This window comes from Larimichthys crocea, chromosome XIII (assembly GCF_000972845.2).
Source record: "Larimichthys crocea isolate SSNF chromosome XIII, L_crocea_2.0, whole genome shotgun sequence".
Taxonomy (NCBI): domain Eukaryota; kingdom Metazoa; phylum Chordata; class Actinopteri; family Sciaenidae; genus Larimichthys; species Larimichthys crocea.
In genome coordinates, this window is record NC_040023.1 from 28,639,465 (window position 1) to 28,666,584 (window position 27,120).

Sequence of the window (27,120 nt, forward strand, 5' to 3'; positions counted from 1 at the left end):
CAACGCCAACCCCATAACCAAGATAAGATGGGCTGCATGATGTGATTTTAACCCTCCACTGTTTGAATCTTCTTCCCCTCTTTAAAGAATGGAGATTAAAACAGTTGCATAGATAAAGAGTGACCTTACAAGAGAAATCCTAAAGTGTTAGATGAAAAACACATTTGTGGTCCGCTGTCCACCCCGAATTCAGCGCTAATAGAATCAGGGTTAGAGGTTCTATTCCCACTGGAGGTGGCCCTACTTAAAAATGCATGCACTCACAGGCCTCTTAATGGCTTTAGATTTTTTTTTAAAGTGCTCCTCCAATGGCAATATATTGGATGTTGTGTCAATACGCGACGTTTGTGTGTATACTAAACATTGTAAAGCTCTGCCTCTCAATATTCTTGTTGTCCCATCTCTTTAACAGCCTGCTTGCTCTATTCCAGGAAATGTGCTGGATGGTAACGGGGAGGAACGTGCTTTGACATACAATCAGCCACTGACTCAGGTTCATCACACACACACATGCACATGCGCCGCCTTTCTCAATCCATCGCCCTCTTTCTTCAGAACAGTCATTTCTTCTCTCAACCCTTTCCTCCCTGACTGTTTCTCCATCTCCTCCCTTCTCTCTGTTCCCACCTTACAGACTCTTCCTCACTCCGTCTATCTTCACTTTGATCTGAGCCTCTTATCAGGGGCCAAACACAGACAGGTCTAACTGATCCAGTGTGTCGTCATGTACAGCATGCCATGGCAGGATGGATCTCTGACACACACAACCACACAGGAAAAAGAGACTAATAGCCTATCTCATGCTGTGAGCTGCCCTCGTTTTTTCTGTGTTCACCAGAGCAGCACCACCTCCTTTCCTTATTCAGGTGAGGGGGCAGAGGATAAGTCAAACAGAGGAAATCATCCACGGGGCCCAGGCATGCAGTCTATTGCTATAAAAAGTCATGTTCACTTCTCCTCGGCCCAGGAGACTAAAGGAGGCGGGGATGGATGAGAGGTGGCATACTCCCTGTTGGGTGATGAGTGATGACTTCCCTACAATCTTCTTTTTAATCAACAAGACTAAAAGTCAAAAAGCTCTGCGGGCAGCTCTTCTGGACATTTAACCGAAATCAAACAAGTGTTGGGACAGACATACTGATGATGCTGGTTCCCTCACAGCCATATAAACAGTGAGGTCGAACATATAAAGTCTGTCCTGAGTGTGGCACTGAAGGTTATAATTTCAATAAAAATGTTACCTTTTTTTAGGAGCATGAACAGGCTCAGTAAATTGAAGCTGATACTGTGTCCTGAAGGTGGAGCTGAACTGAAGGATCCACAAGGGTCTTCCCCTCCTTTTAGATCTATAACATTTGTTGTGTTGTCGTTGCTTTGGGGGGTCAGTGGGTCACTAAGACCCCTGGAGTTTATCCTCTGATGCACAGCCAAGTTACTGAAAAGCTCTGGAAAGTGTTGGACGGATGAGGACAGATCGTCTTCAGCATTCTGATTTTCAGTCTGCATATTTAAAGAGTGTTTTGTATAAATGCAAATGAACGAATACAACTGTGAACAACTGAAAATTCAGTCACCAAGGATTTCTTCTAACATCAATGCAGTCAGTTGGTTAAGACTGAAATATCTTTACAACAGATTTTCATGAAAATTCTGTGCAAATACAGCAAACAGAGGGTCAATCCTCGTGACTTTTGTCCTCAAGCAAATTTGTGGTTTTGAGTCACGTCTCAACAACAGTTGGATGGATTGTCATGAAATTTGATGCATGTATGCATGCATCCATTCATTCATCACCAGGTGAACATTTTCATTTGTCACACAGTTTTGTCCAGAGCCCAAACATGGAGTCAGTAGCACTCATAGCAATTGTAGATATATATATAGTTACAACTCCCATAATTCATATCCATATGTGATTTTAATGAGGAGCATTCTAATTAAATCGCAGTTCACAAATGTATTTTTCAAAAAATTTTCTCTCCCTCTCCACTCTAGCGATGATGTCACGCACCAACTGCAAGGAGGTAGCGTGCCAAAAAAAGGGCATAAAAATAAAAATAAAAATAATAATAATAATATGCGNAGGGCGTAAGAATAATAATATGCGCGGTGAATAGTATATAGTGTGCTCTTTCAGGCACACTCAATTAAAGCTATTTATAATTAATTTCTCACTAGTCCAAAAGAAATATTCATTCTTGATTATTATTTATTTACTTTATTATAGATATCTGTAACTTAAACACTAATCACCATGTACCACTGATGTCTATGATACTTCTATGTGCTACAACTCAAAGTCAACACTAATGTAATTTTCATAAGCTGTAATTCTAATTATTAATATCTAAGACTCAATTCTCACTTGTCAATTCAACAATTCAGTTCATTGCTAATATCAATAATTCAATTCTAGTTAGAATTTTTTAAAAAAATTCACTGTTCAGAATGTCACTGTAGATATCTTCATTAAGGGACATGTAGACAAGTGATTTGTCTGTATGTTGGACATATGGGAAGGTGTAAGAATATGCTCATTTAAACAATATATCCAAAAATAATAAGCAATTAGGATGACAGAAATTCAACTGCTGATATCTGAAATGGGATGGGTTGGTCATAAACCTTCATTCAACGTGTGGAAAGTCAATCATAGATGTCTGGAATCATTATTCTTATGAGTGAAAAAGATGTCTGTGAATCAGTTTTGACTACCATTGGATATCATTTATACATGTTAAAATTTATATTGTTATATTGTTATGTCAAAATTGTTTAACATTTTAAATGCACTGTCATGAGACTTGTAGTTCTCACAGTGAATTTTCCTTGATAAATGTCCCTGAGGAGTCTGCAGCAAAATGACAATCAGCTTCACTTGTCTAGCAATACAGCAATAATGTATATAAGAAATAGGTTTTATTCAGTCAATACTGCAACAACACCAGTGACATAAGTCTGTCCAGAAGGGGGCGACTAGGACTAAATACACATCTGGGCAGTGAAAGCTGCAGTAGCCTGTGAGGCAGAGCAAGGCTAGAACAACTCAATCCATCTCTCACCAGAAGAACTCCCACCACAGGAAAGTTTAATCAAACACCAGGTTATCCTGACAGCTGCTGAAGGAGATAAAACGCACACAGTGAACAACTTTTCCTTGAACAGTGGAGTTTATCATTCAGCTGTGTGTGCGTGTGTGTGTGTGTGCAGTCCACACATTCAATCAAACATGCAGAAGATCAATATGACCCAGTTTCTGCCTCAGCATACTGAATACAGTGAAGTACAGTATGACTTTATGGAGCGTTTTACAGTCGGAGACAATAACTAGATTGGTTAGAACAATCATCCCTGAGGAGCTTGTTAAAGCAGCACAAAAATACAAACGTTTTCTCTATGAATGTCCTAAAGAAACCTCCCCACCGCACTGCATCAACCCCCCGTTCACTACAGCCTCGCCATTTCTCTGTTTGTGCTTTTATTTTAAGCCTTTTCTCCGGAGGCCTGAGGTGTATGTGTGTGTGTTTGTGCTGTATGAATAGAGCACAGAGAAAAGAAGAGCGGGCTGATGCTAACGTTAATAGAGGTGGACTCAGGAGAGGAAGAATCTGGAGTGGAAATGTGGACACACACACGCACAAACATAGACACAAAAGCACAGACAACGATAGGCTCATAGGAATACACACAGTGCAACAAACACTGATGCACAGCACACATAATCTCTCTACCCCTGCCTCGGTCTCTCTCACCCATCAACATCTAGTTTGGACTCTGGCTCCATCTAGTGAGCAAAGATCTTCATCAACCCCTGAACTTGTGTAGTGTGGTTGAGGATAAATACAGGTACAGAGCAGGGCAGTACCTCCATACATTTTAATCTACGGTACACACACACACACAGGTGTTTGAGTTCCCCGTTTCAATGAGGAGCAGGGCGACATGTATTCAGAGCATCAGGACTGTCTTAGAGTGTGCAGACTGACTGACATCTTTTCACTCCTGTGTTGCATCTTTTCAGGCACAACAACTTTAAAGACTTTTTAAAGTTGTATGTAACTATCGTGCCGTCTGCCGTTACTACAGACAGTTTTCTCCGCTGGCCTCACCTAAATTTTATCTCCTTCCAGCTCTCATCCACTAAAATCAAATCTGTCTACTGTTTGCCTGAATCAATGTGTATGCAGCATACAAGTAAACAATTATAGCTCCAGTTAATTTCAGCCTAAGCAGAATGACTAAAAACATCTGTGTGGATGTTCAGACCTTGACTTTATTCTTACAGCCGTTTAAACACTGAACACTTTCACATGCCGTAGCAGGAAAAGGTCAGGTAGGATTCTATTTTGAACACGCTGGCTGACTGACATGGCTTTGAGAGACATTTGATGGAAATAAGCCATTGTTAACAAAACCGCTTCTCCTGCCTTCAGTCAAAATGTCAGTTCAGCCACATTTTATGAAGTCACTACTGTCTACATGTTGAACTACCCACAGTCCTGTAACATTTGACATAGTGTCCGTCTGCTTGTATTTTGTATAATATCTGTAGAGGGAGGAGTGTTAGTGTGTGTAAAGGCGGCTTTGTCACGATCTGAACATGTTCTGAATATCTGAATATGTTCTTGTAGGCTCCAGTAGTTGTAATTCAGCACACTGCAGGGTTTGGTAGGTGGGTTACAATTAACCAAATATGCGAAGAAGACTAAGAAGAGTATTTATAGAACCAAAACTTATCAAATAAAAAACCCTTGATGGGCTCCTGCAGATGAGAAGCAGACTCTCTGTCCCTGATATGAGACAAGCCTCGTTCTATTACAAGTCACACCAAAACAATTACAGCAGAATGGCTTACTGTTACTATGCAGACAGATACAGTGTACACAGGGGGGTCTTTGTGTGTGTGTGTGTGTGTGTGTGTGTGTGTGTGTGTGTATGAATTACCTCAATAGCCACTGTCCACAATATGAGCTGTGTCTCTGATTCGGGGAAGTAAGCCTTGACTTGTGGGGACATGCCGATCAGAGCACAGTTGGTCACAACAGCGATCACACTCATGGCCTCGAAGGCGAGCTGGACATGGAGACAGAGAGACAGCAACAGTCAGTGACTTGTTTCCAAAAATGGAAACCTTTTTGCCAGCTGGGCTCAGTGTGAAGTAAGTGATAGCTTGATCTTAATCAGCTGGCACTGTTCAGATGAGGAAAGCATGATAAAAATAAGATGAACAATATTTAGTCCCTGGGGAGGTGTAATATTCTACACAGATAACATCTCAGAAGTGAACTGAGGCAACAACACAGGATATGTGTGTCAGTTTACCTTTAATTATATTTGAAACTTTGCTTTTGTCAGCACTTTAAAAATAAAGACGATCAGGTAGGTTCAGTCGTTTCTGGTCCGGTCCGGTCCATGAGCTTAAGTGATGCTAACCTTTAGTGGACTGTTGCTACAATCCTTTCAGCTCTGTCTGCAGCACATGTAGTGTTAGCAGTGCTGAGCAGATGGTGTTGCAGTTTTAGCAGGCAAGTTGGCAAGATGGCAAGTTACCAACTGGTTTGTGAAATACATTGCAGGATATTAATAAACAATGACACAATAATTTCCCCCTTTGAATATATCTAAAATAACTCTGTCCCTGACAACTGTCATGTCATTCACACGTATAACATCTGTTTGCTGTGTTAGCAAAGTAGCTAGCCAGCTAGTACAGTCAGTAACGTAGCAGAAATACAAAACCTTGAACTCCTTAAGTTACTGCATTACGCTGTGAATACACCCTCAGACCTACACACCTTCCTCAAGCCTCAAGTGCAAAAACCCTTTATTTTATAACATAAAATTATATTACATTATAACAAGACTTTTATTGTGAAACATCTTTTTTTTCCATTCTCATTCGTAGCTCTTAATATGTTCCAACAGAGACGCTGTATCTGTGTCATAGTTTTAGCTATTGCTGTCCCCCTTTAGAAGACCAGCAGTAGGTCTTGAATCAAGGCTCTTATGGGTTTGAGATGTATAAATCGACCCCATCAGGTCATGTTTGAGTTCACAAACAAGCTAGCAGTTCTTTGTGTGTCTCACCTGCCAGACTCCTATGTTTGCTGCCGGGTCAGAGAATGGACGCTTGAACACGCGACACATCTTGAAGGCATCAGAGTAAACCTCTGTGATGTTGTTCAACACCACCAGGACAGCAGCCAGAGGGTAGACGCAGGAGAACAGACTGACGTAACCAAACAGCAGGAACAGCTCCAGGTAGTCATCAAATGTCCCCTGAGAGAGAGACGGGCACACACAGACATAACACTCATTGGTCTTGTGTAATCACAACCTTCAAGGTTTTTATCTAAATCTGAGTAAAAAGACCTCGTGCACCTACCAGGTACGTGCTCATGTCAGCTTCAAGCCGGACCTGCTCTGCCAGAGGAAGCTCTTTGTCCTCCAGAGTTCTCCTCTTCTGCATCTTACGGATCATCTTCTTGTTGCGTCTTCTCTGGAGCCAGTAAGGCAGGAAGGCCTCCATGAACTGATTCAAGATCTGACTGGTGATCAACAAGGTGGCCAGACTCTGGATACAGAGAGGCGAACAGAAGATGACCACAGACACCAGACAGAGGAGAGGGAGGAAACATGAAAAAATAAGAAAAGATGTGAACGAGGGAAATAATTAGAAGCCACAGAGAAAGTGAAGGTAGGAATTGAAGAGCAGAGGAAGGAAGGATAGATTGAAGGTGAGAAGGCAGAATGGTACAGAGCAAAAGAAAAGGTAAGGAGGAAAGAAAGAATACAGAAAAGAGAGATGGTAAGTTGTAAAAAGGAAGTAATAAGCAGGGAAAGGGGAACAAGGAAGTATATACAAGTAAAGTAAATCAAGGGAACTAAAAGGAAGAAAATAAAATAACTAAAATGGAGGGAAGAAGGGAAGGAAGGATGGAGAGAAGGAAGTTTGGACCGAAGGTAGGCGTACCTGTCTGAGCAGCACCATGTCTTGCATGGCGAAAGCGATGTAGAACAGCGAGGCGAAACAGTTGACGAAGTTAAACTATGATGAAAGAGGTTAAAACACATAAGTGGAAAGCTGCACTCTGATCACTGAAGGATGAAATGTTGAAATGTGTAATTCATACTCACTACCAATACTTTGAGGACCAAGTGATTCTGATATGAAGACTCTAACCTGTGATTTTCTAAACACACAGACGGGAAAACACATTTAGAGGATGAATTAATAGGAATAAATTACCTCTTAAAGTAACCATACACTAGAAATGTCTGTGGCATTAAAGGTCTCCCTAAATGTGTCTTGATATAGTAAAAATGCAGCTATGATATCAAAGTTGAGCGTCTCATTAGCATCCACAAAAATCTGAGTAAAACTATAAATGAAATGTTCATATCAAAACCTGTTTCAAGAACAGCTCATTTTGCTGTTCAGACCATTTCTCAAGACCATGTAGGTGTGACAGATCATGTTTTGATTGACAGCTCCCTCATGAGTACCAACAAGTAGCTAAACAATGACCTGCTGTGGACGGGCAGCAGCAAAACATATTTAAGCCATGTGAAAAAATTAATATCATTTTAAGTCTATGCTATGTATAGAATGTTTTCACAGCTTTTGACAGCTATTTACAACAGGGAACTGAAGTCTTTATTTGAAGCCTTGAACTCTGAATTGAAGATTTATGTGGACCAAATCAGAGATGGTGATTGTTAGAACAGTGGAAACACTGAACAAGATGTTTTTGGTGAGTTTTATTTTGTTTCTGTAGCGTTTGAATGAAGTTAATAATGAGTTAAGGCAATTAAGCTAAACACACTTTGGTAAAAAAGAGAAAGTTGAATTCAGAAGATGTACAATTGTAACTTTAAGTTTAATAATGAAAACAGGTGGAAGAATATATCCTTTCTTTGCACATTATGAGTTTATTTATTGCACTGAAGGTAGCGCAGCTGTTTCTTTCAACTCCAGCTGACTTTGGGGCAGATTGAGTGAGAGCAGAGAGGTTGTGTGTTGTGAGACAACTGATGTGCTTTTTTTTATAATCGAGTTGCAGAATGAAAAATAAATGTGAAAAAAAGATAAATTGTATAATAAATGTATAATCATGCCTAATTCAAATCTAATATTAGAAAAGTTTACAAAATCTTAGACAATGTTTTGAATCTGGATTGAATTAATTAATTCGTATTAATTAATCTTATATTACATTACATCTTACATTATATTGTACATAATACACTAAATGACAGTTCAAAGGCTGTTGTGGATTTAGGCTTCCACTGGTTTTAAGAGGATGAAGGTTGGTCTCTGAACATCCTGTTGCTCCATATTTTCAGGTTTTTTCAGTGTTATAAGACATCAGGTTAGAGTTGTGCCAGGATGGAGACATGTAGAATCCATCTAACAGAAATGTCGAGGATATATCAGCCAAGCACAGTGTCTCCACTCACACAGTCCTGAAAGAGGTCTAGTCAGCCTAAAACATTAACTGTCCATTTGTGTCACAGAGGTGCAGATGAGAGTAGACATCTTTCAAATTAGGTAAGGCAGTCAGACTCAACTAATTTAAACTAAGATTGGGTCCCATTTTTCTTTTTTCCAGACAGAAAAACGTTTAATGTGAGTAAATGTGGACCAGAGTTTTGTGTATTTACATCAAAAATCTGCTGTTCATTTTTTATGAATGAATTAATCATTAATATATCACAAAGATGGCATCCTTAAATTGCTTGCTTTGTCTAAACCCAAAACAATAATGATGAAAGCAGATAATTCTCACATTTAAGGTGGAATTGGGATAATATTTTACTGCCTTAAACAATTAATCAGCTACCAACTGTTGCTGATTGACTTTCTGTTAAATAACAGACTATTTTTTAGATTTACTGCATGCATGGGTATTGTGCATAAAATAATCAGTACTACTCACCCCACTCTGTGAGGAACTCTGCAGCATATCTATAGATGAGATTCATAATCTCTATGACCACTGCGTAGATAATACTGGGGATAAACAACAGTATTCCTGTCCAGAACGTGGGGTCCTCATCGTGGACTGACAGTGCCCACCCCTCCATCTGAAAGTATATCATCATGACGTAGAGGGACAGGTAGAGGCAGAGCAGGACGAAGGGCAAGGACACAAGGTAGATGCGCAGTTGCCTCTTGGTGTTGGGGTAAAGAGGCTCCTCGCGGCCTGTCACAGGGTTGAACCCGAGGACGCCGTGAAAACCAGGACGAGGTTCTTCAAAGGCCTTCTTCCTGCTCAGTGTGCCCCAGTTGTAGGCTAGTGTGGCACTGAAGCGCTTCCATAACTGGTGGAGAAAAGGTTCAGCTTTCACTAGGCTGTTACTCATTCAAAGAAACATTTCACTCTACTTCAGCTGCCTCTGATTTATAAGTAGACACAATCACTGCCCCTACCTCCAGGATCACAGTGCACCAGATCAAGTTGAACACAGCAAAGACAACATATTTGTCGTAGTCCTCCCAGTCAAACAGGTAGTAAGGCACGCCAATGAGAGCCATAGGCACCAGGGCAAAGGTAAAGTACTCCAGGAAGCCAAAGTAGAGGGCCTGGCCCTCACCATAGTAGTGTCTGATGTCATCTGGGGACAGAATGGAGATGGAAGTAGAAACATTAAACATTAAAGAGCATGTTTAATATAGAGGATAAGTATTATAAAGTGAAGAGCATCCAATAAAGGTTGAGAACAACTCTGAGCTGGAAACATGATAATCACCTCTGAGCATCAAAACAATTATTCATCCTGGAGAAATGTGGATTACATTAATTCATTTTGCATGAAAAACAACAAGAGGTAACTTCTACTTTTATCAACTTACCAAGAGGCTGAAGGGACAACTTCACCCTTTTGTACCATGAAAAAGACAGTCTCTTGAGCTCCTCCTGCTCATGCAGGGGAAAGATTTGGACAAGGATCCCCTTGGACTGCAGTCTGCGAACTAAAATTCAAATAAGAAAACAGCATGTGTTGTCATTTTTCATCACACCATCACACCATACTGTTCTGCTTGAATCATGTCATATACAGTAGGTGGTTGTGTGAGGCTTTATTTGCTCAAAGTTTGAATATTTGGAAGATGTTTCACTGACTTTTGAGTGACATGAAAACAGCTTTGCTGCATTTTTAAGCCTCACTTTTGTTTGTCTGAACTAAATAAACACACGGCTTAATTTTCTAAAACAAGGACAGGCAAACAATAGCTGGGAGGCAGCCTACTGTACACAATGCACAGTCTGTAGCAATAAGTCCTACTGTCTAATACACAGTGACTAATTACAAGCACATGAAAGCTCTATCACTTCATCTGCCATTTTTTGAGTGCATCATTTGTCCAGAATGATTACATTCTGCTTTAACACCATTTGTCAAACACAGCCATTGAATAGAGGCGCCATATCTCCCCTGGAAGTTCATTGCTTCCTTATCGCGTTTTGGGAATATTTCACTGCATTTGCATATTTATTGTTTCCATACTGCACACACACACAGAGTGAGAGACACGCAGAGGGGGAGACATGCTGTGTTCAGTCTGCTCCCGAGGAGAGGTGGAGGCAGAGTTGTCCTGCCTTCAACATTTCACTACGAAACTCCACGATGGAAGAGGGAAAAATGAAAGTGTGCCTGAGCTGCTGAAATCCTGTCACAAGGTGAAACTGAATAAAATAATCATCTGCCACACAGAGAAGGAAACATTTCTTTTTTGTCAAATAAAATTCAGTTTTCAGTTGTTATTGTTTATCAATTGGTTGCTATTTGTATAATGTATAAGATAATTATCACTGCTGTCTTTAATTAGTACTCTTGATGACAGAATCACTCAGCAACACTTATCGCGACTTTCATTCTCAATTCATCTGTGATTTTTTTCTCTCAGTGAACAATTCACAGTTTAGGTCAGGAAGATGTGAAAAATCTCTATCACAAGATTCCAGGTGAGTTATCCAATATATAAAAATATATAAAAAGAGAAAGAACAGCAAATCCTCACAGATAGGTCACTGAAACTAGAATGTTCTAATGAATGAATTAGGTTATATTGCATTATATTATATTATATTAGACTAGATTAGATTAGACTAGATTATATTAGACTAGATTATATTAGACTAGATTAGATTATCAAAATATTTGACAATTAACTTTCTGTGGATTAACCAACTGTTCACACGTGAATGATAGGAATGAAATGTCCCATCATGGTACATGTAGCTTTACTGTATGTCAAAATATCTATACTGTACTGTACTGCCCAACCTGTGACCCCCACTAGGGGTCACCAAAGCAACAAATGAGTTCAGCAGGCACTCTTGATTTAAAGGGATGTTTAAATGTTTTTTAAATATACAGTTGGCCAGTAACTCAGCACTTCATTAATTTCTGTGAAAAAAACAACCAAAGAGCTCATAGAACTCAGTGATAGAAAAAGGTTCCATAAGGCCAAAGGTTGAGGATCCCTGCTATACTGTACATAGTGTGATAAAGTCGATTTACTAGAAGAATCAATTAAGAAACTGTTTCTAGGTAAATAACCAGATAGAAATGTCTGCTTTAGTCTAATTCAGTGAGTTGAATACCTGACTTTAAAAAATAAACTGACCAGCCTATCTGAAACGGAACCTGGCAGAGTGTGAGCTGGATTGACACTCACTGATAGATTTCCCAGGATACAGCTTGGCCTGGGTGTGTCCTGGTACATGAGTCTCATCTTTGGCTCTTAATGTATCCAGCTCATGTTTAATGATGTACTGACATTCAGCCTGACTGAGGAAGCCGTCCCCGTCCCCTGGAGACACAGAGCACAGAGACAAACAGCCAAGTTTAACATCAGTTCTCTGAGCTCAGAGGCAGCGAGCTGCTGCATTATTGACATGCTACGTGCTAACTTGTTTATACTGATCTGACATACAGTCACATGTTAAGTTAGCAATGTGCTTGTCTTTATAGTATAATATAATAATAATTCTACAGCAGAAATACTCCCAGCCTCGTCCTGGACTTTACCTTTAAAGTTTGTGAAGTTGTGTTTGTTAGCACAGGTAAAGCCTCTCATGGATCCATCGTTATACTCCTTGAAGAGCCCCACCTCTTCTGCACCAGAGAGCAGCCGCTGATATGTAGCACCCACCAGGAACATGTTGGGGTTTTCCTTCTCCTGATCTCCAACTCCAGGCCCCAGCTGCTCCACCAGGAGCTCAGCACCTGGGAGAAATGAAGGATTAGAAACACAAAATGGAACAGCACACAGTGGGGGGGCTGAGTAGATCGACTCTTAACATCCACACCTCCATTCTGTTGCGGGTCTCTTATCCTGCTCAGTAACCATGCAATGGCTTCCTCTTTGGTGTCTGAGGCCAGTTCCACAACCACCAGAGGATTAAACCTGGGGCCACTGCTGTCCACTGACCCCTGCAGCATCTTGCCCTCTCCTAAGGCACCTGCACCACACATGAGAAAGAGGTGAAGGTCAGGGAGAAAGAGAGGATTTCATACACAATCTATAAAATCACATAGTAATGTGACAATAAACATGAAATTATTATAGAGGTTAAATTTTGAAAGTTTAAATTATAGCTAGACTCTACAGGTGAATAGGGTACAAATATCACCATGAAACTTCCACAGCTAATTATGATAATTATGTTTTGTGTTACAGGTTTTCTGGAAGTTGTATGTTTAAATATACAAAACAGGGATTATGACAACTGTACAGATGCAAAAACACAAGGTGCAGCAAAATAAACACCTAAATGTGTACTTGGTGTTTTCAGTCCATGAGTCTGAAAAAAACAAACTATTTACATTCACCAGTGCATGAAAAAATATCATGTTTTTGCCTTGTAGTGTTTCTCCTTAAGATCACTCACAAACCCCCAGATCTCATTTGTTATATCATCGACCTGGGATATTTCACTTAAGTTACACAATGTTTTCAGGAGTTATGCATGTTCTTATGAGCCAACTATCTTGAATACATACATATATATTTGGAATGTATTTACAAGCCTGTTTTTTTAACAGTTTTCTGTATATTAAAGAGTTTTTCTTCTTTGTTAAGTCCTTTTTTAACATAAATAATCCACATAAAGAGAACCAATAGAGACAGAACAGGGTAAGACACCAGGACTAAGTTAGAGTAAATATTGAGGCTTAGGCAAGGTGTGTGTAAACAGAAATAAAGTGGTCTTATCATCATCAGTTATCATCATAATTAAAGTCATGATCTACTGTATTTAATATATGTATTGCACATCCAGAACATGTCTGGTCAGAGTCCTGGAGAACTGACAGAAACAGCTGACAGACATTAGTGTACATGTAGTTGGAAAGTCAGACAGCTGCATGAAGCAGCTGATCTGCCACAGTACAGTCTGCCACACAGATAAAGCTTTTCGTCTCTGTTTGTATGCTGGTGGTGGGATGGGGGGCAGGGACATGGTCAGTACTTACCCAGATCTGTGTATGTAGGAAACGGCTCTGTTCCAGCCTCGGGGCGGGAGCTGACCCTGCTGATCTGTGAACAGTCACATTAGATTTGAAATCGACCTGTCTGAGCAGTCAGTGTGTGTGAGGCTAATGCTGCCGCTGCTGCTGCTGCTGCTGCACCCGCTGGACTTGTTGAGCTCCACGTCACGAAGCAGGGCTCAACTTCAGCCACGCCCCCAACCAGCGCTCTGACGTAGACGAATTAACCAATCACTGCCGCCTCGTGCTCGCTATGACTGAGATTTTGGACTAAAATCAACTGGATGAGCACATATATCCACATGTTTCCTTAGGCACTACTTGTTGCGTAGTGATTTAATATTCCATAGCTCTAAAAAAAAATATCTGACACTTTTATATGACCTTATATCACTTGTGAAACACTAAACATAATAGGTATATTGCTTTAATCTAGCACTGCTGGCCAGCGCCGTTACACAGACAGACACTGTGACGTGTAACCTGACCGCAGGACACTCACAGGTGTGTCAATGAGAGCTGCAGCGGTCCCTTGGTGCAGGTCCTGCTCACTGGGACCGAGCCGTGGCCCTGCGCAGACTAATATCTCACTAAACATATTAAAGAGTAAACGTGTCTGTATTCCTAAAATCAGTATCAGTGACTTCCACACTCCAATGTTCGGTTGAATGAAGGCTTTCCTTACGACCCTTTAACCGAACACAGCCCTCCTGACATGACTTGCAGCTGTGAGTCAACACAGAGACTGGGGTTGTGTTGTGAACGTGTGAAACAAAATGTTTAATATTTACTAAATATTATGTATTAGTGTCGTTCAGCTACTCACCGAAGCTGTCTGCTCTGCTGGGCGGCTAATGTTTGGATATTTGACAGGAAAGACGCTTCCGCAATGCCTCACGCTCTGGAGCGCTTGTTTTCATTTATAAACAAGAGAAGAAAGGGCTGCGACGAGCGGGGACATTAGCGTTATGGGTTCAGCTGTAAAGGCACCGCTCGGTGGAGCTTACCCTATACAACAAATCAAACGCCTTCAATCGTTAGGACTCCCCTACGTCAGTGGGTATCTGAGACCACGTGACCGCGTGTAGTATCAGAGGCAGTGGAGAAGTATGGCCGAGCAGGCGGTGACTGCGTCCGGAGGGTGAGTGTTTACTGTTTGTGGAAGTATGTTACAGCCGGGCAAACGGCACTTAGTGTCTGTTAGTGTCACAGCAACACTGTCTGTAACAGCTGCGGGTTGTTGTCAAACGCAGGCAGAGAAAGTGTAACTTGTTAAACATTTAAAAGCAGTTGAAGCAAACACACATGTTGACATGGGGACACCGAAGGAGGAACATGCTAGTTTGTCTTTCGTGTGTCCAAGAGACACTGGCGCCAGTGTTTTAGACACACACTGAACACGTTACACTTGATGCTGTATTAGAGGAGGTGTCATAGTTTGAATGTCATCGAGCTGTCAGTCTACACACTGACAGTAATCACCGTAACACCTTGCCTTGCTGTGTCTGTCCCTTCGTCCCGGCTTCAGGGTTGTTCACAGCTTGCTGTCTACTGTTGGTGCTCACCGTCTGGTCAGCAGTGTGTGGGGCTACGTGGACAGCACTATAAGGTAAGTCTGCTCTCTGACCTGAAGCAGGACCTCTTAAATCACAAGACCGTTTAAGACGCAGCATTGCTTCAGATAAACCTTAAAGTCCTCTCTCTGCTCAGAAATGTGTTTCGCTCATAGCTCTGTCGCTCTCACTGTGCAGGGTGATGGATGATGAGGACACAGCAGGGTTTTGTGACATCATAACACATTTGGAGCCAATCATGGTCCATCATGTAAACATTATGCAAAGGGAATATTCTTAGATTCAATTATTCCACTAAAAAAACATATTTATATTTCTTTAATGCACAGTACAGTCATTACTTTTTGGTGATCAATAGTGAAGTGACTTGTAGTTATGCATTGCTTTTCTAGTCTATCATACACTGATGAATGGGTGCCATGCAAGGTGCCAGCTGCTAATCCAGTTATGTCGGCTCTCCATGCTGGCTGATTGTGCCGCATTTGATCCTGCAATCCCCCACAGACTGAACTACTGCCAACCAAAACTACAGTTCTGTTATGGGTGTCCCCTAATTATTATAATAAACATGCCAATCCATGCAGATAACGTTAATATTTATTCATCATGACAAAGGGTCATCTGTCTTAAACTGTGAGTGAAGACATGCTTTGATCACCGGTGGAGATCACAGGAGAACTGATATGATGATGATGGTGATGAACATAAGGTGTCTGAATGAAAGTGAGAATTTTGCTTATGGTTACTTAAAGGTTAGGTTAAGCCTGTCCTTGCTGTTCCTGTGCAGTTCTTTTGACATCTCCACACATTGGCACAGGGGGTTTCACAATCCTGCAGGCGGATGAACTGACATGTAAAAGGAACATTCAGCTGAAATTTTCTTCTTCCTAGTTCCTGAAATGGTGATTTAAACAAAATAACCAGAAGATGACTTTTTTTTTTTTTAATCAGTGTTTTTGTTCCAGCTTTGTGGTCTCTAATCTCCCCTATCACCGCAAACCACACTGAGCAGCTGATGACACTCTGAAGTACAATAAATGCTAACATTCAGTCCTTCTGCTGTCATATGTTCTGTTTAATATACGTTTGAACTTGTGTTATTTCTCTGTTTCAGTCTGAATCATTTACAAGTGTAGCCCCACACTGCAGTGACGCCACATTCCTGCTGTATTTCATAAATCTGATGATTAAAGTTGAGCCTTTCTGTCCATGTAGGTGGTGCTGGATCCCCAACTGGCTGCCACCATGGTGCCCCACCTCTCAGATCAAACTACAGACCGCAGAGGACATGATGCTGCGATGTAAGGATCAGCCTCTCTGACTTTGAGTTTCAACATTTGGCTGTGATCAGAATGTGGGAGTGTTTGATGATAAAACTTCATCTGTCAAACAAGATTTAACTTTAAAACACAACAATAATTGTTAAGTAGGACCAAATAGTAAGAACAAATACAAACTGCATTACATAAGATTGAGGTTATTAAAAACAATCACTTCTCTTTCTTTTCAGGTGTACACAACACTTTCTCCAAACAGTACGTCCCCATCTCCAACGGCAACCACCTATGGACCCTGAGCTTGAGCAGTGACCATGTCAAAGACAAAACCCCTTTGGTTCTGCTTCACGGTTTCGGAGGCGGTGTGGGCCTTTGGGCTCAGAACCTGGACGCCCTCTCCCAGCATCGACCCGTCTGGGCTCTGGACCTGCTCGGTTTCGGACAGAGCAGCAGACCTCTGTTTCCCACAGACGCTCAGGAGGCAGAGGACCAGTTTGTGGAGTCCATAGAGCAGTGGAGAGTGAAAGTGGGTCTGGAGTCCATGATACTGTTGGGACACAACTTGGGAGGATACCTGGCCGTGTCATACTCTATTAAGTACCCAGACAGGTGGGTGCAGATTATAGGATTTCTCTTATCTTACTGTATGCTTGTGTTTTTTTGTTTAAAGTGGATATTTGATCTTGTTGATGTGAGCTATATTTGGTGGGATAAATTTTATGCCAAGGTCAGAAAGTGTGGATGTAGTTCAATCTGAAACACTGAGCACATTAGACTTCAAATTAGGCCGACACTGAGATGTAGAGGATGGCGGGTTTGATTTGATAATGACAGGTATGATTTTTCTCAGTGTCACTTGGCTGAAAGTTGAACGTTTACATCTTCAGATTACTTGTTTTGTCCAGCCAACTGTCCAAATCCCAAATATATTTAATTTAAAATATCATAAAATAGAGAGACAAAAAAGCAGAAACATGCTGACCGGATGGAGAAGTACAATCTAGAGGACTGTGTTTGTGTTTTTCCATCCTTGAAAAATGATTTTGAATTGAGTATCAAACTAGTTCTTGACTGATCAGTTGGAATTTTTACTATTGAAAACCCTGGCAAACAGTTCAACTCCTGTTTGTCTCATTGAGTGTTACTCATTCGTTCAGACATCAGACGCCTTCATTCGGCTTCACAGAGCTTTATAGTGAGTTTCAACTCAGTGTTTATCTGTCCAGCTGCAACTTTACTGTTCTGGTTCACTCGCTGGTTCCCACACCGCTTTAATAATGTCATTCGTGGCCACAGCGGGCAGCTGTTCTCAGATAAAAAGCACTAAAAATCCACTTTACACTATTTGCTCAGCAGCAAACAGCAGACAGACACAGTTAGAGACGAGCTGGTGAACATAATGGAGCATTTAGCAACTAAAGAGACAGATATTTCCCTCAGGAGTTGTTGGAGACCAAATACAGAGCTAAAAGCAGAGTAAATATCGACCATAAACAAAACTCCAAACGTGAATAAATGATACTGTTAATCCATAACTGATTGACATAACAATACATTTGATTGTTTTGTGGAGCCTCGTGTTGTAATAAATCCAGAATTATCCTTCAATCACACCTGTTAATAGACACAGAACAAAGAAGCAGACTCTGCCCGGCAGAAGAAAAATGTCTGTGAGCCGAAACTTTTTTTTTGAGTAATGCTCGTGCCCTTTAGTGTTAACACGACTGTAGCAGAACATGCCAGCCCATGTGCAGGATACAATTGTAGCAGTGTGCCTGCAGGTGCTGGCAGCCTGCGATAACAGCAGTGTCCTCCAAGCCTCTCTCCTCCCACTAGACTCTATCTCCCCTGAATCATCTCCTCTGACTGCGTCTCCAGCTCTGAGCTTCCAGCAGGCACCCGGCTCTCCCCAAAGGACGTCTGATAAAATGTCCTCAATCCCTTATCACCTTCCTCCATCGCTAATGCTAAAAAAAATCCCTCTTCCTATCCTCTTGTTGTTATCTCAGCGTTCCAAATGGCCTTTTAAGTTCTAACACAAGACGCTTTAATCAGAGACATACGGTATGTGCTTATTTAAGCTTTAAAGTGTGCTCATTGTTAAGGCCTAAAGGGAGAGCTTATAATAAAACATAAAAGATTACAGAAAATAGATTGTACTGTCTATAATGTTAGACCATGTGGTTGTTTCTGATGGAGGGCAGTGTGTCCGTACGGCAGCGTTCTCTCTATTACCCAGTTCATGTGAGGGTGGTTTGTCTGTAGAGAGAACAGATGCTACTCCTGCTGTTCATTCATTCATAAAATATAATTCCTTTTGTTTATAATAGCTGTGTTCACCAGAGTAACTGCATAGATCAGCACAGTGACATCAATATCCACGTCAAACAGGACATAAAACTGATGTCAGAGGATCAGACTGGCTGTAAACACCGAATGATGTGAACCACTTCATTTAGAAATCAAGGAACACGCGACAGTTACGTGTACATCTAACTAGGTCCAAGTTGAACCGGGATATCAGTCTCTAAACTGTTTACAACTGACAGTTTGAGGCAATACCGTCACCGTTTTCCCTTGTTTGTTTAAGGTCTGTTTAAACATTAACATCATTATTCCAGTATCCCATTCAGCCCGTTAAAGCTGAATTAAGCTGAGTTTTGGCAATTTAAACAAGAATGGCATATCATCATCATCGATGACGTCATTGTTGTGAATGTAGTGTTGGCAGCTACCTTGGAGTGCAGTGTACACTGGGTTACTTTTAACTTTGTTGATATTGTTGATGAGAGCTAAAAGATGATAAAGGAAAGTGCAGTCTGCCATTTTTTTTTAGGTTTGTCATCACAATCATTATTATTGTAAATATTAGAATATGAGGGGAAATTGTGGTTGTTTTTACGATGTGTATTGTAATTTCTTAGTTTAGGACAACATTACCATCCATCCATTATCTGTAACCGCTTATCCTCTATAGGATCGCTGGGGGGCTGGAGCCTATCCCAGCTGACAACATTACCATTGGCTAGAGTAACCTCTTACTCAGAATAACCTTTTATTACACTGACCATAATGATGTGGCACCTGATCAGAGTCCTTTAGGGCAGTGAGATTAGCACCAGAGATTAGATCGGTTATGAATATCTTCCTAATTAAACTGTGATATCAAAACCACTTACTTGAAGTGGAAGTGAAAACGAAAGTAAACTGCTGTGTGTGACATGTTATGATAACTTAATGCCTGATGGCCTAACAGACGCAGACAAAAACACAACAGAAGCAACTTAAAGTGACAATGCAAGAGATATTTTGCATGTTAGCATTTAATCGTAAGTCAAAATCAAACTGCCTATATCTAATATTCAGAGGTCACCATTTTTCTCACTGAGCGTTAGAGCATTAGAAGATTGACACCTCATTCATGTCTGTTAATAACGATGCTGGAGTCAGGAAACTATTGGCTGAGCTTGACCTTGACTTCCTAAAGTCTCAGACGGTTGCCTGGCAACCACAGAGAGCCAACCGGACTCCAATAAGTCACTGGACCCCACCAGGAAATAGTTGAGCACATAACCATGTTAAAAACCTCAAACGTTGATTTTTGTATTGATTAAATGAGAGTTATTAAGTGCTAATTATTCGATATCTACATGTAGAGGTGTCATCTGGAGTCCTCCCTATTCCTGTTAGCTTTAGATTCAGCATGTTCTCATCCGATTCTTTTAAATCCTGTTATAACACGTTTGATAATCCATTTGACTAGACAAAACATTAAATAATCCACAGTGGAGATGAATGTGTGCTTCATGTCTTTGTCTCTGATCTACAGAGTAAAGCACATAGTGCTGGTGGAGCCGTGGGGTTTCCCTGAGCGCCCGGACACAGTAGAGGCAGACCGTCCCATCCCGGTATGGATCAAAGCCTTGGGGGCCATGTTCAGTCCCTTCAACCCTCTGGCTGGCCTGAGGCTGGTCGGACCGCTGGGTAAGACAAGGCAATATCTTCGGTGAAAGATAGCACATTACTGCAGCAGAGACTCCCAACCTGTTTCCATCAGTTCCATCCAGCAGAACATTAATGATCCCTGAGGGGAAGCTGTATGTTTAAAGAGGAATATGACAAGAAGGAATATGAATGCATTGGAGCATCTAGAGTATATGGAGATGAATCTGAGAATATATGAAACATGAAATTGACTGAAACTGAGTAATACTAATATTAAATTAAGGCTCTAAAGACAAAAGAGGACACGGTTCAAAGGGCTTACTACTGTTACTTTTCTTAACAGAGAACTGGTTTGAAGATTAATTAATGACAAGCACAAGACTCTCTAATGATCTGGTCCAGACAAACCGAGGTTCTCTCTGTGCCCTCCAGCCCTCCAGTTATTAATAATCATGTCAAATGTAATGGGGCAGCCTCGTCTCTTAATGGCTACATGTTTGGTTTTGACCCCTGCAGGTCCCACTCTGGTCCAGACTCTGAGACCCGACTTCAAGAGGAAGTTCTCGTCCATATTCAACGACAACACTGTGTCAGACTACATCTACCACCTGAACGTGCAAGCTCCCAGGTCTGTCCCCCTCGAGCCTCATCACCACTACTCATCTTAAGAACTGCTGCTTTTGTTTTCCTACCTGACGTCTCACCTCATCATTTGTGCTGGGTTCATTGTTTCTTCTGTATGGTCTCAGCGGGGAAACGGCTTTTAAGAATATGACCATTCCCTACGGCTGGGCCAAGAGACCGATGCTGCACAGGATGGACCACCTTCAGCCTGAGATCCCCATCACCATCATCTACGGATCCAGATCCAGCATAGACAGCAACTCAGGCAGCTCCATCAAACAGATGAGGCCCCACTCTCATGTGGAGATCATAGTAAGTTTATGATGAACCGGATGATGGAGAGGGAAGTGAATCATGCACTGTACTACTGTGCATTTATTTTCCTCATGAAAAGCATGACCAGCAAAGTTGTGGTTAATCAATCAGCAATCAGTAAGATGGCAGGGTAATTGAGTTCCAGTGTTTCCTGGGAAAGATACGCCTTCTCCAAACCTCATTAACACTTCCATATAACTATCATAGATATACTGAGGTCAGACTGTAAACTGACATTAATACGCTGATGTTACTATATTATTTCAGTGATTTTCTTGCTATGATAGAAGTTCAAACTTAAGCTGTCTGACAAAATAATTTTTAGCTTCTGTTCATTAAATCCTGCTAAAAAAACAGTTGATAGTCCTTCCCTGCTGCTGGATGCAGTGATTAACTTAAAGTCAGCACTAATTAGACTAATAAGACTAATAATAAGTCATATGTTCCTGTATAAACATTGGCATGTAAACATATCATCATTTTTAAAACCTCTGACATCAAGATATCTGAATAACAGCCTCACTCTGTTAATCCCATGCTGCTTTGGACAAAAACCATGCACGTTTTTTACTTAAGCAATCTAAGTGTGTTGTATTTGCCTAGTGTTCCTGAACAGAACACAATGTTTATTACAGATTTATGACTAGAAAAACGTTGCGCTGCATCTCCAGCCTTCAGATGATGTATAACGCTTCTGTGTGCTTTACACTGTTGACCTGCTGTCTGCCCCTAAAGATCACCTGACACCTTTTAAAAAAACAACAGATAATTAAAGGGTGGGGTGAGTGGAAGGGTGAGTGGAATGGCAAATATTATTTTGCTTTATTTATTTATTTATTTATTTTAAAGATTTCTTATTTACTAGACTTTAATAAGTGGACTTTGATTTTACATTATTATTGTCTCTGCTTACAGTTGGCCTTCATGCAGGACAAGAACACATTTTAAGACTGTATAAACTGAAAAAGCAGGATTACTGAGGACTACAAAATAATGGAAACAATAGAAAAAATAGATTATATTGTTAACCCTACTCATATTTTCTACGTCTCCTTCCAATTCTTCTTCTGGTACAATAGTCATCTTTAAAACAAACAAGCTATTTACCTCATAAGGAAACTCTGACTCATGTTTTAATTCAAAGTAATTATGTGATCATAAAGGCTTATGAAACAAACTGAAGTGCTGTCTGTACTGACTGACTGGTGGTAACAGGACTGTTTTTACTAGAAATAGTTCCATTTGTCTTCATTTTAAAAAATCAATAAAGCACAGACAGCGCTCTCAAGTACAAATGATACTTTCTTTTTATGGCCTCCCTTTATGTCTGTTGCCTCCTGTTTTTAATCACCACTTCCTGTTCTGCAGACCATCCGTGGAGCCGGACACTACGCGTACGCCGACCAGCCCGAGGACTTCAACCACACAGTTTTGCAAGTGTGTGATAAAGTGGACTGAAGCAGAGACGAGAGCCCGGATTCTGAAGTGTGGAGAAAAGAAAGGGAGCAGCAATAACAGACTTCACTTTATCAGCCCCCCTCCTCCTCAAAGCAGGAGTGTATGTACATAAAAAATATTTAAAAGGACTTTTTAGTCATACCGTTGACTCATGCGTCATGACAGGCTGCTTATGTCACCTGATATTCTGAGAAACTGTGAATTCATCAAGTTTTTTTCCCAGCATTCCTACCATTCTGAAATAACGCCCATGGGCCTGCATCACATGCTTCCTTTACACTGTGCAGCACACACGTACAGTAGGTGGCGCTGCAGCCTCTTGATCACTTGATTGAAGCATTGTCATATCAATGAGACATTTTGAAACTCAGATATTAAGCTGCACACACACAACACACAGCCTCAATGTTCAGTGAATGTACAATATTTGTCCGTATGCTCCTCTAAACTAAACACGTTAAAAATCGTATTTTTCTATCATGTGTGAATAGACACAAATTTTTTTATAAGAAATAAATCTATTTTAGGAGGGTAGTTTCTAATATGATATGATAATATATTTAGCCACGCCTTAAACTCTGTCACACTGACAGAATCAATGTCAGTGCCTTCAGACAGCTCAGTTACAGTGTCATGTGTTAGGTGTTTCCTGTACAGTGCCTGACCTGTGGTTTGTGGTTTTTCCATATGATTCTGATACAGACAGGAAGCGTTCTCTTCAGTACACCACTGCATCAGCACCAGGAAGCAGCCGTAGACACAGTATATCTGCAGCTAATAATAATCTCTTGTAACATCTGTCCTCTGCACTTGTTTCTTTCTACCTTTTCTTTAAAGAGTCAGTTACTGTGATCCCAGATATACCTTTAACACTGTATGTATACTGTTTAGTTCTGGTTTAAAAATAGCCATTGTTTTCCCGTGTCACATTCACACACTCATGCTTGTGTGACAGTGTGTCAGCATTTAAAGGTGCAGCATTAAATTTCCTGCTGAGCACGGTCCATCCACACAGAATTAATGTGACAAAGTGTGTCTCTGTGACAGATCTACTGCCACCAGGGTTCTCTCAGCATAATGACTCTCAGACTGATGCCCGTTTATCAGGGTTCTTTATTTGTTCTACACACAATACAGCCACTCACAGTTTTCTTCTCTGCCATCTGCTTGAGTGTGCGTCTCTTCCAGTCTCACTCTGCTCTCCCGCCCGGTCCAGCATGCTACTGTTAAAGGAGGGAGTGATTAGTTAGCAGGGAACAGGTGTGCTAGTCTCTTCAACCATTCTTAAGAAGACATTTGTTCTTAAAACTTTTCATAAAGACTCTGACAATCAGAAGGCTTTCTTACCTGGAATTTGTTCTCAGGTAAGAACAGAATTTACACACACTCATGCTGACATGTTGGTGTAAAATCATTGGTCATTGCAGTTTCTTTAATTCTACATTTGTTTACCATTTTAGAATTTAAATTCTAATATTTATCAATGTTTTCATTATCTTTTCAAAAATGATGGTCTTCAAAAATAAATAAACTCTACAAAAACTTCAAAGCAACAAAAGCAAAACCAAATTAAGCACTAAAGTAACACTTTTTAAACACATGGACATATTAGAATATTATATATTGCATACTAAATTCCAAAAACAACCACCTGACTCACGGTCCTTGCATGTTAAATGGTTTTACATTTACTAGTTTTTAAGTTCCAGTTTCAGCACTCATGTTGGTGTCATTGGGGAAATCACAGTCTGTACTCATACACTGCATATTTACAGCAGAAAGAATATGGATGGCATGAAGTTTACTGAAAATGCTTTTGAGCTACTGTGCATGATGAAATGTTTAGTATCCAGTGGTTTTGGAGCAGAACCCGCACCTTTAGGAACTAAACATCAAGACTCATTGACACCTTCTGCATTGATTTTATTTTTTAATAGAAGTGTATACTAAATCACTGAAGCGTGCCTTTAATCCTGCAGTGTTTCAATATAGATTAAAATATTCTGCATATGAAAGAAACCAGTAGAAAGTCTGTGAAGCCTTTTCATCTGTATGACCTCTGGTGGTCGTATGAAAGACAATATTTACGCGTATCAAATTCTTTTTTCATAGCTGATTTTCTAGCTGAAATTCTTCAGTGGAAGAGGCAGCAGGAGGTCACGTTGATGCATAACTGAAGTGTAAGCACTCTGTCTGCAGCAGCAGCGTTAATATCAGAGCTAATCTGTCTCAGGGAAACATGTCTTTGTGTTTTACTGAGTTTCTTGAGTCAGCGCTGATTGCAGACATGTAAAAAAAAAGTTGCATGTCGCAACATATTGTGCTCCTGTGACAGCTCGCCTGTTTCCACCGTATTTCTACATGTAAGCACAAATAAAATACGTGCTACAGTATGTTCACGGCTCACTTGTCACGCGTGAATAATGTGGGTCTAACTTGTGTCTGCATCATATGTTTAATCTGCGATGTAACACTTATTCAGCCCCTCTCCCTCTCATGCTTTCTCTTTAATGGAGCCACATGAATCAATATTTCTCCTCCAGCTCCCCTTATCATTTCAGAGCTGTCAGCCCCTCTGCCACTGAGAGAAATGACTCTGAATGTTCGTGTTCAGCTGAGGGCCTCTGTAGTTTCCCCTCTCTGCCACTAGAGAGCACTCATATGCAGATGAGCAGAGGTGCCTTGTGGAAATGTCCAAAGTATTTTGCACTATTATCTGCACTCGTTTCCACCTTCTTTTTTTATTGCATTTGCAGAGAAAGCAACTAACATGTGACATGAGATATGTTTCCACACCGCCAATTACCAAAAAGGGTGTCTGAGGATAGCGAGGAAGGACAGCGAACCCTGCTATGGAACAGGGAGTGTTAGATGGACAGAGGATGTGATGATGTGCACTCTCCATGTTTCCATCCTTAGATCCGGACTCAACATTAACACAGATATCGATCGTGAAAGACATCCTATCTGTTTTTATTCTCTCCGCTCTTTGATCGATACAGTTGGAGGAAATATGCAAGCTCATGTAAATGTATTTCCGAGTCATATGGAGCCGGTGGGGGCACTTTTGTCCCACTCAGCTGTTTGGAGAATGATTGAGGTGGGTGTAATGAAGTCTCTTCTCAGTGGTACAGTAGCTGTTGATTAGCCTTGGAAACAGAATCAACCTCATTCATTCCATTAAGGAGCTTCATCAGGGCTATGCATTTCTATATGAATATTACATCATACAAAATATCTGCTTCACACTGAGAGGGTTTATCCAGCGCCTCGGTTGACTGCTTATATCTAGAAATGCATCCACACCCACGAGACTCAAACTTCAGCTTTCTTTAGCGGTTTATCAGCGGCATTAGTTGGATTTTAGGTAATTAACTTGGTTCTCACCTCAGGGTGCAAACTAAAGAGCTACAGTAACGCCATCCTTTCTCTGACATGAGACCATTAAACACAACGTGGCAGGGTGGGGCCACCACAGACCCATGAGTCACTCCACTGACTGAGAATATCACACTGATGAATCACAGGATTGATTACTGGAGCTGGAGTTTTTCAAACACTCGTCCAATCACGGTCAGATCAGATGGGAGGCGCCCCATTATCAGAGAATCTTGTCCAAATGAAGGCCACTGATCCTCTGAGGTAATAAGGGCCCAGGTATGGAGGCAACGGCAGTGAGCGGCAGATATATTTGACTCCTGGAACACAGAGCGGAGCAAAGTGCTGCAGTTTCAGTCATTTAGTATAAGTGTCTGTTTTTTGCTGTGTCATGCCAGCAGACGGCTATCAAACAGCTCGTCTAACATGCAGATCGGAGCCACAGTCTGTCCTGCTGTGCTGTGACTCAGTGTAAACGTGCAGGTCCAATGCACACGAGCCCCCCACAGGTGAACACAGACTCAGGCTCAGACGATCATACAGGATGCAGACCTCCACCATAGACAGCAGCCATTTTGACATGAAGTAGCAGGGTCAACACAGGCGTCTGGAGACTTTCCAGTGAGCCAACATGCAGCACACACAAGCAGCACACTGACTCAGTCTGACCTGAATGGAATGGAACCTTAATTACTATCACTGGCAACACCTGTGTTTACCTACCATTGTATGTCAAAATAGCTGCTGTGAAAAAAATGAGACAGCCTGAAACTAAAATATCATTTTTGTGTTATAGATTATTAAAATAGGTTAAAAAACACGGTTTAAACATGTTACCAATACAAATACTGTATCAACAATGTTTGGAAATTGGTTGTGTCACCACAAGAATCACTTGTTTAAGTCCAAAATAAAAATACTGCAGGCTGGAGCAGAGACACTCAAGATGCTAAAGCATACTAATCATTTATATGTAAATATATATATATGTGTGTGTGTGTGTGTGTGTGTGTGTGTGTGTATATATATATAACATATAACATTAACAT

At 40.9% G+C, this 27,120-nt stretch overlaps 2 protein-coding genes and 1 long non-coding RNA gene across 4 annotated transcripts in view; 1 reads left to right on the top strand and 2 right to left on the bottom strand.

Annotated features, from left to right (window-relative positions):
* ano10a (anoctamin 10a) overlaps positions 1-14,410 on the bottom strand; it is a 32,428-nt gene extending 18,018 nt beyond the window's left edge. For both annotated transcript variants that reach the window (XM_010748299.3, XM_010748298.3), the window contains exons 1-13: positions 14,327-14,410; positions 13,486-13,549; positions 12,321-12,473; positions 12,040-12,237; positions 11,687-11,821; positions 9,857-9,976; positions 9,434-9,618; positions 8,940-9,324; positions 7,138-7,193; positions 6,974-7,048; positions 6,386-6,574; positions 6,088-6,279; positions 4,945-5,073 (exon numbers count right to left, since the gene is read on the bottom strand). In XM_010748299.3, the coding sequence (XP_010746601.2) occupies positions 4,945-5,073; positions 6,088-6,279; positions 6,386-6,574; positions 6,974-7,048; positions 7,138-7,193; positions 8,940-9,324; positions 9,434-9,618; positions 9,857-9,976; positions 11,687-11,821; positions 12,040-12,237; positions 12,321-12,453 (1,797 nt within the window). In that variant the 5' untranslated portion in view covers positions 12,454-12,473; positions 13,486-13,549; positions 14,327-14,410. The remainder of the gene's footprint in view (positions 1-4,944; positions 5,074-6,087; positions 6,280-6,385; positions 6,575-6,973; positions 7,049-7,137; positions 7,194-8,939; positions 9,325-9,433; positions 9,619-9,856; positions 9,977-11,686; positions 11,822-12,039; positions 12,238-12,320; positions 12,474-13,485; positions 13,550-14,326) is intronic.
* Positions 14,411-14,510: 100 nt separating this feature from the next.
* On the top strand, positions 14,511-23,786 carry abhd5a (abhydrolase domain containing 5, lysophosphatidic acid acyltransferase a). Its single transcript, XM_010748297.3, has 8 exons — positions 14,511-14,641; positions 15,029-15,109; positions 16,290-16,375; positions 16,585-16,960; positions 20,181-20,335; positions 20,813-20,924; positions 21,046-21,232; positions 22,604-23,786. Exons 1-8 carry the CDS (start codon positions 14,610-14,612, stop codon positions 22,691-22,693), a joined length of 1,119 nt encoding a protein of 372 aa, XP_010746599.2. The 5' UTR covers positions 14,511-14,609; the 3' UTR covers positions 22,694-23,786.
* A 2-nt stretch (positions 23,787-23,788) lies between these two features.
* The window catches only part of LOC113747413 (uncharacterized), a 41,583-nt gene continuing 38,251 nt past the window's right edge, over positions 23,789-27,120 (bottom strand). Inside the window, exon 3 of the long non-coding RNA XR_003463630.1 lies at positions 23,789-23,916. This is a non-coding gene — a long non-coding RNA (uncharacterized LOC113747413). The remainder of the gene's footprint in view (positions 23,917-27,120) is intronic.

What these genes read in the sequence shown, in the direction of transcription:
- abhd5a (XM_010748297.3), top strand. Translation starts at nt 14,610, where the DNA reads ATGGCCGAGCAGGCGGTGACTGCGTCCGGAGG. An exon ending in GCGGTGACTGCGTCCGGAGG is followed by an intron (nt 14,642 to 15,028) that starts GTGAGTGTTTAC and finishes TCCCGGCTTCAG; the next exon opens with GGTTGTTCACAGCTTGCTGT. An exon ending in TCTATTAAGTACCCAGACAG is followed by an intron (nt 16,961 to 20,180) that starts GTGGGTGCAGAT and finishes TCTGATCTACAG; the next exon opens with AGTAAAGCACATAGTGCTGG.